The sequence below is a fragment of the Ornithodoros turicata genome, chromosome 3 (genome assembly GCF_037126465.1).
Source record: "Ornithodoros turicata isolate Travis chromosome 3, ASM3712646v1, whole genome shotgun sequence".
NCBI classification, from domain to species: domain Eukaryota; kingdom Metazoa; phylum Arthropoda; class Arachnida; order Ixodida; family Argasidae; genus Ornithodoros; species Ornithodoros turicata.
Window position 1 is genome coordinate 8,103,192 of NC_088203.1, and position 11,586 is coordinate 8,114,777.

Below are 11,586 nucleotides of genomic sequence, written 5' to 3' on the forward strand. Positions count from 1 at the left end.
CAACGAAAGAATAAAGAAGAAAACACTCTGTATATTCCGAAGTAGTTCCGCACTTCAAAGAGATCCAGAGCCCCCGGGGCAATCGTCTATCGTGTAATCAGTGTATAAACAAAGCGAGCGCGTGTCGTCATGCATAGACGTCGTCTCCAATCGTGCAGATGGTTATCACGGTGGACGGTCTCGCTGGACGGCTATATAGCTATATTTCTGCTCCCCGGGTCGATACGGCGACAACATTCCACATGAGAAGGTTAATGGCTGTGTCCCATCCCAGACCCGTCAGAATAGATCGGTGGGGGCATCGCGATCAAACAGATTAAAAGGAAGAGCTGATCTATAATACGTCCACATTAGAAACAAGAGAAAAGCATGGAAAATGGGGGGTCATGTGACACACAGGAGCTGTAATTCAGTACGTGTTTGTATAATCGCAATAGCCTCTAAAGCTCCTGTTTTTTGAAAATATATTGCATAATATACCTGGTTAGATAACTTCGACTTACATGACTTCGAAATGAACGGTGTATAATTACTAATCTGTTCTACTTACGTTTTCTACTTATATCGTTATCATCATCATTATCATCATCACGAACACAACAGGGGAAAAATCGTCCCCGCGATGGTTTCCCCTGATTTGACACTCTGCCAACAATGGCTACAGTAAACTTCAACGACAAAGACTAATTCATCGCCAACGACGCATGCGCAAGACTGCTGAAGAAAGAAAACTCTTTCAGAACCGTCACTTCTGTTTCTGTTTCTTTTTACATTTTTTTTTGTTTGCTTGCTGTAAATATATACGGTAAAAGATAAATTTATCGCTTCGGTGTTCGAGTCTGACGACCCTCTGTTAACGAACACCGCACCCATTTCAACCGGAACCAATCAGTGGATAAGATTCTGAGTCACGCACGAGTGCGATTGGTTCCGATAGAGACGATAACTTTATCAACGGTATACTAAAACTCACTATTAACTCGAGCACTCATCACACGCCGCAAACGCATTAACCGTGCCCCCCCCCCCCTTTTTTTTTGTTTGTTTCTGCCGCCTCTGAAAATGTCAGCACCATAACGTTACTGTCTACTTGATATTCGAAAAAGCGGAAAGCACATGCTAAGACAGCACACCACGGCTATCATCTTTGAACTCGTCCTGGCAATGTTTTTCCGAGAGTGCCCTATCAGCGAGGGAAGCGTGACAAATATTCGCTCCGGCTGTTACGAAATGCATTTCACGCCCGACCGACATTCCTTATTAGGGAACGAGACAACATTTTCTTGTGCGAGGGAGTTTTTCCACAGCCACACGGCTTCCCGTAATAGCGGGGGATCTCTGGTTTGGCACCGCGCAAGAATAACACGATTCTGCGAGGGTTTGCTTTTTTTTTTGGGCTCTTACTTCATACACTGGATCTGACGAAACAAGGCCGAATTTCGTTATGCGTGAGGCATAGCTTTCGACACTGCTATTTTCTCGAAGGAAGTGCTCGTGGCATATGTGAACCGGAAGTCGTTAGAATGGGTATAGGTTCCAAGAATGGTGCTATTAATATGGCTTGGACATTCGTATACCGTATGAGACGTCGAGTCTCTCATTCACTCGTGAGAAAACTGAATGGGAAGCTTGCACCTTTTCCGCCGGTGGAACCTCGATATTCCCGGTTGCGAAATCCCCGATCTCAAAATTCCCGTTCTCGAAACAAGGAAAATCAAGGAGAATGCCTGATTCTTTCGTAAGATGATATATGCCGCGTTTAAAAACACGGTATCTCTATTTAACCACCCAAATTCACGGGTTTTCGAAAGCCAAGTTTTAGCGGCCGTTAGGCTTAGCAGGGCAGACACGACGGAACACCACGTTGGTTAGTTTATTATTAGGTTAGTTCAAGTTTGGTGTTTGCATTTTTCTGTCCAGGTTAGTCTAAGTTCGGTCTTGGCAGTTTCCCGCGCGCGACTGTGCATTTTGTAGTGAAATAACGTTTATTTCCAGTAGTTTATTTTGCAGCGGGAATTTCGATCACTTTATTTCGAGGTACACCCTTTTCCGCGACTATAGCAGTTCCAGCAAGAGCGCATGCTGTGGGAGTCCTTGGGAAGCACATTTTCTAAGCTCCTGATATAAAAGAAAAAAAAAAAGCTTCCCAAGTGGACACTTCTTCGTCCCATAGGAAACAATTCGAAATCTCTCATGGAAGCAATGTTTCCAAAGCTAAACGCTCTTGAACCTTTTTAGACGAGCACTTTTACAGCTCTCAAGGAAATCAGACGTTTCCCTGGGGAATACTTTTGATCCCTTAGGAAAATATGAAACCTCTACGAAAAAAAAACAAAAAAAAAGAGTTTCGTGCTTTTTGCTTCTTTAGGGAACACTTAGGAGTTTTAAAAGAAATAATGTTTCCTGAGGGTACACCTTTTTCTATCTTATGAACCACCATGAAGGCCTACGAACTCCAGTCAAATTGCGTACGTATGCGCTTATCGCTCGAAAGAAGAAAGTCCTCGTTATGAGCTTCGTCTTCGGGTCCGCCGTACTATGAGAATCAAAAGCTATGGAAGCTTGAATTGAATTGAAAAAAAATTGTTGACTACATGTATGAACTTCAAATCGCTTCCAATTACATCCTAGCACTTGTGGAGTCACAATCACGCCGTCCCTTAATAAGCTTCCAGGCTTGGAAGTCCTCTAGGTCTTGTTTGCGAACGGCATAACGCATTAAACAGGCTGCCTTTTTGTAATACAGACACACAGATCGATTTCCATAGAGAAACCTCTAATAACGTATCAGCAGGCGTCAACCAGAGAAGCCAGACAATCGGCAGATGGCGCAGAGAACGAGCAGACGACAGTTTCGGAAGCAGAAGAACTGACCACAAAGTACAGCAGTCACATTGCCATGATGGAAGCGGTTCTGGAAATCAAGGTCGGTAGCCGGTGCTGAAGTCGTATACAGGGTGTTCAAAATTAAGCTTTCACGAGCGCTACGCAAACACAGCGATGACAGGAAACCGGATGATAACTTTACGCTACTTGTGTAAGAAACAGGTGCTGCTAATTATGTAGCATCTGTTTCTTACTCAAGGAACAGAAAAATAGCACTAGTTTTCTTTTGTTCGCCTATTTTATAAAGTGCTAGTGAAAGCTTAATTTTGAACATCCTGTATATCCAAAATAAGCAGTAAGGACCTAAAAGTCACTTTTGATATTACGAGGAATACAACAAAATGGTAAAGTGTAGTAATGCAAAAAGCAATTTGCTTTTCCAACTAACCATTTGCTTTAAACGTTGCATGCCAAATGAATTATGTTGTCGTAGCTTGTTCCCAATGATACGTTTGTAGTTTGCACAGTTTGCCGTTTTTAGTTTTGTGTTCTTGTATACAGCACGTACTGTTGTGTGTTTTTGACGTTTGTGTGTTTTGCATTTGAGTTCCGCATTTTTGCTTTGTGGTTTTGTTCCTCGCACCACCTGGTGGCTTGTCCGCTAACCCTGCGTAGTGCTCTCCCAAGACACAAAACCATTTTTGCGAACTTCCTGTGTTAGCCCGCATTATCCAACACATAGTAGAAGTTTTCCCCAGTTCCTGCTATATATGTTTTTATCACGCCTGCTTGCTTTAATTCCTGTTCCTTCTGAAGACTGTATACAGTACATAAGCACGTCACGTGATAGTCACGTGAGCATCAGCGTGAGCATACAGTCACGTGACAGGCGCGATTCTCCAGTCTTGGTGACGCGAACTATAAGGATCCGCCTCCACAAATTTCAAGCTCGTGCTATACTCATTCACGCTATCTCGACTGACACCAAAGCACGGAAAGGCACTCGCGCGATGAAGTGACCTGTTTGCCGCCAGAGGGCAGCTATTTTGCGTGGTGCCCGGGAGCCGTTTATTTGGAGAGTTTGGCCATTGGGAGGAGCCTGTCTCGAAGCGCACCGCATGACGTCACACGATGGGCGGCACCAAGGCCACCATTTTGGAGCCCTGAAATCGCCCCGTGCCGCCGCGGCTCGCGTTTCATCCCGGTCAAGTGGGCGGATCGATGAGGGCTCTGACGTCACGGCGGCTCCCCACCTCGAGGCGGCAAAAGATCGCAAAATGGCCAAACTCTCCTCATAAACGGCTCTGGTGGTGCAGCCGTGTCACGAATAATTTCCAAGTATTTCGCAAAATGTTCCGTAGTCGGAAAAGGTCTATCCTTGCGTTTGCTGACCAAGAGCGAGGGAGGCTCCGCCTCCTGGATGCCGGCCAATAGGAGGACGCGGAGGCCAGGCACTTCCCAAGCCTCTGCTCTCACCTAAGAGATGGCGCAGCGTTACCGTTGTTTCGCGTGTCGCATGGCGCACCAATCTAACCAACGGCTTCGCCGTCCGTCAATCGGCGTACGCGCGACTCCCGCTTGGCCTCGTTCCCCTGTTGACGGACGGCGAAGCCATTGGTTAGATTGGTGCGCCATGGCAGAAGCCTTGCCGCAGGCGAAATATCGGTAACGCTGCGCCATCTCTTAGGCGAAAGCAGAGGCTTGGGAAGTGCCTGGTCTCCGGGTCCTCCTATTGGCCGGCATCCAGGAGGCGGAGTCTCCCTCGCTCTTGGTCAGCAAACGCAAGGATATTCCGGAAAAGAGAGGAAGATAGAGGATATGCTCGGAGAACGGGAACTGAGACAAGCTCTAACGTGGTAAACGTCCTCCATACGTGCTACCGGAGCACACAACCCGAACACAAGAGAGAATGCGTGCAAACATGCAGGAGTTGTGTACTTCAGCACCGGTTCACTCACGCTGACTGAAGAAACATTGTGCACTTCGATTCACACAATGAACATTGCTAGCATACTGTCGAACGCGTTACTTGAATAGTTTAGTTCGTCTTCAGTGAACGTGGATTTCTTCTCTCCTATGTTGCGTTGATAGATTCACACATGGTGGTTCTTTTATCTTTTCCCTAGCAAAAATATGTTTTTTTTTTAGAAATGATCTCATAACCGCTACCAGAAGCAGCCAGGAAGTCCAAATGCGGAAATGACGTCACATACTACGTTTAGCTCCCACCAGTAAATCGAGGGGGGAGGGGATATGTTTATTAGGAGAAAGAAAAAAAGGAAAGGTCAGCTTGCTATTAAAAAACAACAACAAACAAACAAATAAAAAAGGCCGCTTCATCATTAGGGCAATGGTAGAAACAAATGTAAACAAAATGTATTGGAAATGTCGGAAAAAGATGTCAGGAGAGGAGTAGATAGCTAAGACACTGACCACGCCTAAGGCTTGCTGACTTTGACAGAAAGCTCAAACTGAATCACATATGGAACATTACATTTCAATCCACCAGCGTCCACGTAGCTATTTATAATGCACAATAACATACATGATCCATAATGCAGACATAATGCACAATAATATTCGCGATCATCCTCACTAATCAAACCAAGCGTCAAAGTAAACGAAACAGACTTAACGCTTTATTGGCCACCGCAACTACAAGGTCTGAACCCGCCATCACAATTGCCATAACAGAACCCACGACTGCGTTGATAGCTCACTGCAGTGTCGTATGTAGATCTCAAACCTCTTCACTCACGACTTTCTTCTCACAAAAAATGCTACTTCATGAGAGACAACGCGACTTTCATTCCTCACACAACCATTTCCACTCCACGAGGTCGAACGCTGTCGTAAACCCAACTTCTATCGGCCTGGCCAACGAGCCGTCACCAAAGGGGCGACGGATAAGCCACCGCCGGTGCTGCCAGGCACAATGCCGAATAAAAGGGCGCCGACAAAAAGGAAGTACGTCTCCCCAGACGATCGATGGGATTCTTCTTAAAGCAAACAGAACGCCACACTGTCTTCTGCCACGGCTCGCGGGACGTCCCTGCCTGTGCCTCTCTTTTTTATTCCTTTCACGGAATACGCAAGAAGTCAACAGATTTGGGAATGCAATAAGGATTCTCTGACGACGCCATGTGATCTCTCGCGTTCCTTCCCCCTCTTACGTTTCCGGGGGTAAAGTCATCCTTATTTTACATCTAGGGCCCTTGTTTCGGTAGTTAGTTTCTGCTTCGTTTGAAGAGCGTTAGATTAGTTTCGGTCGGTGGAAACAGAAAGGTTTCCGAGACGGTACGTTGTAATAAGAGTGAGCCTGGCTTTCCTAGTATTGCTTCGGAGTAATCAAAACAATAAAAGTGTGTCCCGTGACAGCGTAGTCCGGGCGCGGGAGAGTTTGATTGGTTTAAGTATGCTGAACGTTTGCTGCTGTTTTACGGAATTCCACAAACTTTATCGGAGTTCGGTGTTAACATTAGAGACCCTCCTTCGCAGTAGCGGCGACCGTGCATTATTGTCAACGTTTTAAGTAACGCTTTACTATGACGTCTTGTATACGCGAGAACTTGAACGCTCTGGAAGGTGGAAGCGCGCTCAGACACCCCACAAACCCTGTGCGTTTCCAAGTATCTCTCCCCCGGCTTTTATCTTCTCAGTTTCTATGCGACAGACGGATAATGGGTATAAGCAAATGTTAATGCGCGCAGCAACTAAATGGTATTTATAACACTACACTAACCGCACTCGCAGGGACCTAATCTGTCCGTCCTGAGCTTCCAGGCAAAGTCTGAGCCCGCGATTCGTAGAGTGCGCTGCACCGCTCCTCTACAGCTCGGGAGCGGAACGCTGTTTCGGAGCGATAAAATCGGCGGAAATGCGATGATGCACACAGCTGGTGCTAAGCCTAGCAAACAACGGAGGGTAACCCTCTGTTGGCTGGCACCTCTGCCTACCTCAAATCGTTCTTACTCAGAATCCCAGAGAAAGATCCCCAAATGAATGACGTGTTGGCGACGGATCAACAGTGAGGCCTGTTTCTCGAGGGATATGTTTGTAGCCGTGAAAGAGGATTTCCTAATTCTCGATGTTGTACAAGGAATTCGTGAAGTGCGCCGTGACGTCAATAAAACAGACAGAGGACATCCATAAAGTATCGTCCGCGAAGGACGTTGGAGCGTTCGTGTCATGTCTTCAGACGTGCTCACGCACGTTGTACAACCTAGCATTTCGAACACAACCCCCCCCCCTTCCCGGTTTCACATAGCCTACACGCTAAAATAGCATGTTATGAATCCGTACGACGCCGGGGATGTTGACTGGGGACGTACTTTCTTCCTGGAGGCCCTCAAGGTTCCCCAAGACGCCTTTATCCTGTTGGTCTGTTAATTGCTGATGGCATATGTAGGAGGCCAGGATCTCCGTCGTAGAAAGTGAAGTCGATATGCTGAAGAAAGAACTGGCACAGGCCTTGGACATGGGCCGTCCTGAGCTCACGGCTCATACGCCGCAGCTAACGGATCGTAAGCCGCAGCAGAATGAAGTCGAACTCAAACGGAAGGTAAACCATGTGTTCTACACAGCAGATGTGGTTGAATAGCCTCGGGGAACACATCTATTTTCATATCAGGTGTACCGCTCTTGTAAAACGCCCTTGAAAGGTACGTCCGTATCATACCCTCGTCACAAAGACAGTGTTCAGTTCTAATTCAAACCAATGGCCATCGAACCAGAGCCGTGTATGGTCCCAGTACACGGCTCTGCGTTTAACAAGCGCGTAGCGCCACCTAGTGGGTAACGTGTCAACTTCTCAGAGAGCATTGACTCCAATGCTCCCTGATAGGTTGACACGTTACCCGCCTGGTGGCGCTACTGTTCTGTGGCCACTGGTTTCAATGGACATTGAAGACTTCCCGGGTGACAGGTGTATACTTGGTGAGGTGAGGTGTAGCGAAGAAAATCATGGATATGCCCAGGTTTATTTTTATGTGCCGTTCCAAATTCTATGCGTGCGGTACCTTTCGGTCAAATTTTGGGAGAGGAGGAATAATACTTTGATGAATGGCAAAAAGAGTGCAGGGAGCAAAGAAGGTCGAGAATTACTGCTACAGAAACTATGGAAAATATAGGTGCTATGGAAGCAACGCTGATGGTTCAATGGACCATTTCTATATTCGCGTCGCCCCTGGTGGTGGAATGTCGAACGTCGTGTCTTTCCCACTCAAGCATGGCGGCACTTTTCGGACTGGCACGTTGTGTGGGAAAGTAGCAAGAGAAGATTGGAAGAAGAATGCGGAAACCGTGAAAGCGCATTGTACTCATTACCAAACCTCAATCGTCCGCGTAACCTTGAAACCGATTATCTCCCCCCAACGAACATGACAGTCGCCCGCAGGTGGGTCCATAGTGATGTTTTCCACTCAAAGATGGCGGACGCAAAGGCTGGGCATGCGCATACGCGTTGTCGGAAATGGTCCATTGTTTTTTACTCTTGACTCCCTGAGTGTCCGCTAGTGTTCGAGGCATGGACCAAACAATCACTACCATGCGACAGCAGAAGTTACAGTTTGCAACCACGGACGTGCCCTAATGGCGCCATCTTTGTTTCCTCCATTCACGACATAGTTTTTCTTTTTTTTTTTTCATCGCTGTTGGCGTTTGAGTGTTTTCTTAATGCCCTCTTAAGGGTGCAAGTAGAAGACGAGTCCAGTCTTCGTTTGCATATTACGGATAGTAGCAGGCGATCGCTCCACATTCTCTGAGAAAGTTTAACGTGTATCTATCATGTAGCAGCGATTGCCCAATAACTAACAAGGCTTCATTCGCGTGAATACGTATGAGATAGGGTTCCTAGTATGAGATCTTGCAGAGCGACAGCTAGCGTCCACTAGGTGCTAACGTTGTTCTGCTGTTTCTCCTGCAGATGGATGAGCTTCGTATGGAGCTGAACAAGCGTGAACAAGAAGTGCTGGCGATGGGCGCCAAGATGAAGACGCTTGAGGAACAGCACCACGACTACCAGAGACACATTGCCGTGCTCAAGGAATCACTCTGCGCAAAGGAGGAACATTACAATATGCTGCAAACGGATGTACGTATCCCTATCACTAAAAAAATAATAATAAAAAAAGACGTTGACTGCATAATTCGCTAATGGCCTACCAGTACTCAGAATGGTATCCCTACTGTCTTCCGATTATGCGGCGAAAATGACGAGAGGCCCACGCCTCCTTTTTTTGTAACACTTTACGTATGTTATAAAGTGTCATAGAAAAGGCGTACGGCCGTCGTCTTAAGCAAATCAGGAGACAGTGCGGTATCATTCAGAATGCTGATTGGCCGCTCTTAACCACAGTTATGGTAGGAAGAAATACAGCATGGTAGGCTAGAAAAATAATCCTGGCTGGAGGAGGGTGGTTTTATGGGGACTTTACATGGAGGAGGACGTGTTTTCTTCTCCCACATGTACTACCCAATAGTACGACTTCTGGGAGGTTAAATCCTGTAACCCCCCTGGCTACGCCAATGACGAAATACAATGAAGACCTTGGCTTCTACAACCGCGGCACAGGTTGCTAGAGATCGCGTATACATGAACTAATATAATATAAAAATATAATAAATGTATTATATTATATAGGAAGATAACAAATATATTAAATAATATATAAAAATGATCTAATAATAAAATTAAATAAGCAACTATAATCCCAAATGACATCGCTCCTCTCTCTCTAAGGCAAAGGCTGGGCATGCGCATACGCGTTGTCGGGAAGGGTCCATTGTTTGACTCTTGACTCCCTGAGTGTCCGCTAGTGTTCGAGGCGTGGAACATATGACAGGAGTGACATATGACTCTCTCTCTCTCCTTGATTAATTGAAAACAAATGGGAAGCCTACCCCTTTTTACGACAGTTATTACATTCCCGTTAATTGTCACAAACAGGCGAACGTCCCGCTCTCTCCTCAAACAAGAGGTCCCGATGGTCTCATCCTGTACAATGGTCAGCTTGTCACGAGGCGAAGTTCTGCTTTTGCACTGTGAGGAAACGCCAGTCGTGGTTCATCTCACCATAGAGGGTCTCTGACCACAGCGTCCACTTGGCGGGAGCCGAGGTTATTCTGAAATGGAACGCATGGGAGTACACTCTTAAAAATGAAATTCACCGCATAGCACGCTCCTAGCCAACCATTATCTCGAATGATATCGTTATCTGTCCTGATTTGTTGAAAACGGGAGGCGTACGCCTTTTCTGTGACAATTATGAACAGCATAAGTGTCACAGAAAAGGCGTACGCCTCCCGTTTTCAACAAATCAGGGCAGATAACGATATCATTCGAGATGATGGTTGGCTAGGAGCGTGCTATGCAGTGAAGTTCAGTTTTAAGAGTGTAGTTGCTAGGAGAAATCACAGGCGTTCTTCTGGCAGCAGTGTCTGTTGACTCGCTGCTGTGACTGGTGTACCAGGGTGCCAATAAAAGTACCACTAAACGGGGAAACTCTCGCGATCCGCAGCAGAAGCACCGTTTCGGGAGCTGCCTACATTTCCAACAGAGGCCGTCCTTATACAGGAGAACATAATCTGTTGTTTATCTTATAGAGTCACTAAACAGGGGTACAGAGTATATCGCACTCCTTTTTCGCGCCGGAGCCGCCGTTCGGTGTCCGCGATTGGGCCGATCGTGTCACGTGGTTTCTCCTTCCAAAGAAGTCGCCGTCCATCTTGAGTCACCTCCATCCAAAGCCGGTTTCCTGAGTTGCGAACTTGCGAGCTGGCTTGACTGCGCGCTGTTCTCCACCGGAGAAGCGGGAGATTGGAGTCCCATTGCTAGGCGACGCGGCCGCACATGACTCAAGATGGCGGACTTGCTCGTCGGCGTGGCTCAGTGTCGCTACTCTGCTCCCTATTTAGAGACTCTAATTTATCTAGGAGAGCAGCCCCTTTGCGAAATACCGGCAGCTTCCGACGTGGTGCTTTTGGTTCAGTCGACCACTAAGGCAGTTATATCCTGTCACAGGTTACGTCATGAGCTAGATAAAAATTATGCAAAGCTGGCACCTATGAGATAGCCTTCATGAGTTCAGTGCACAGAGTCAAATTCAGAGTCAAGTTTTCTTTTTGAGTTACATGAGAACCATGAATGAAGCACTATAGGGGACCTGCCATCACGTCTTTCGGTTTTCAGGTTGAAGAACTCCGCCAACGATTAGAAGAGAAAAACAAGCTGATTGAAAAGAAGACACAGCAGGCGATGCAGACGTCGCAAGAACGCAGTGCCATCAGCCAAGAACTGCAGGAACTCAGGGATCATATGGACATCAAGGACAGGAAAATCAACGTACTCCAGAGGAAGGTGTGTTCCTAACTACTACTTCAAGCGAAGTGTCAATGCACGTGGTACAGTGGACGCCGACTCTGGGAATACGGTCGTCATAGTTCCCAAAAGCGACAAGCCAATCGTGCTATTGCTTCGAAGTGGTATATGTCGCATTCCTGAGCTCGGATTAGACAGCTTCCTTTGTTGTATCTTCTACGCTTTTGATCGACTAAGACTATTTGAGGAATGGCAATATATGCAGTGGTCGTTGTCCCATTGTTCAACGCGCCCAATAGCCAACTTAACATTTTTTTATTTCTCTAGAGGCCTGTGTGTGTTCCCAAATAGTTAAAATATGCATATCTTGGTGTTAAAAGTGTACTCTTAAAAATGAACTTCACCGCAGAGCACGCTCTTAGCCAACCATCATCTCGAATGAT

The 11,586-nt window shown here is 46.5% G+C and overlaps 1 protein-coding gene across 4 annotated transcripts in view; it reads left to right on the forward strand.

Moving 5' to 3' along the window:
- LOC135387937 (trichohyalin-like) overlaps positions 1-11,586 on the forward strand; it is a 93,754-nt gene that overhangs the window by 60,264 nt on the left and 21,904 nt on the right. For 2 of the 4 annotated variants that reach the window (XM_064617162.1, XM_064617166.1), the window contains exons 5-8: positions 2,792-2,926; positions 7,235-7,387; positions 8,750-8,917; positions 11,015-11,182. In XM_064617162.1, the coding sequence (XP_064473232.1) occupies positions 2,792-2,926; positions 7,235-7,387; positions 8,750-8,917; positions 11,015-11,182 (624 nt within the window). The remainder of the gene's footprint in view (positions 1-2,791; positions 2,927-7,234; positions 7,388-8,749; positions 8,918-11,014; positions 11,183-11,586) is intronic. The other 2 variants (XM_064617164.1, XM_064617165.1) reach the window with 2 other exon arrangements.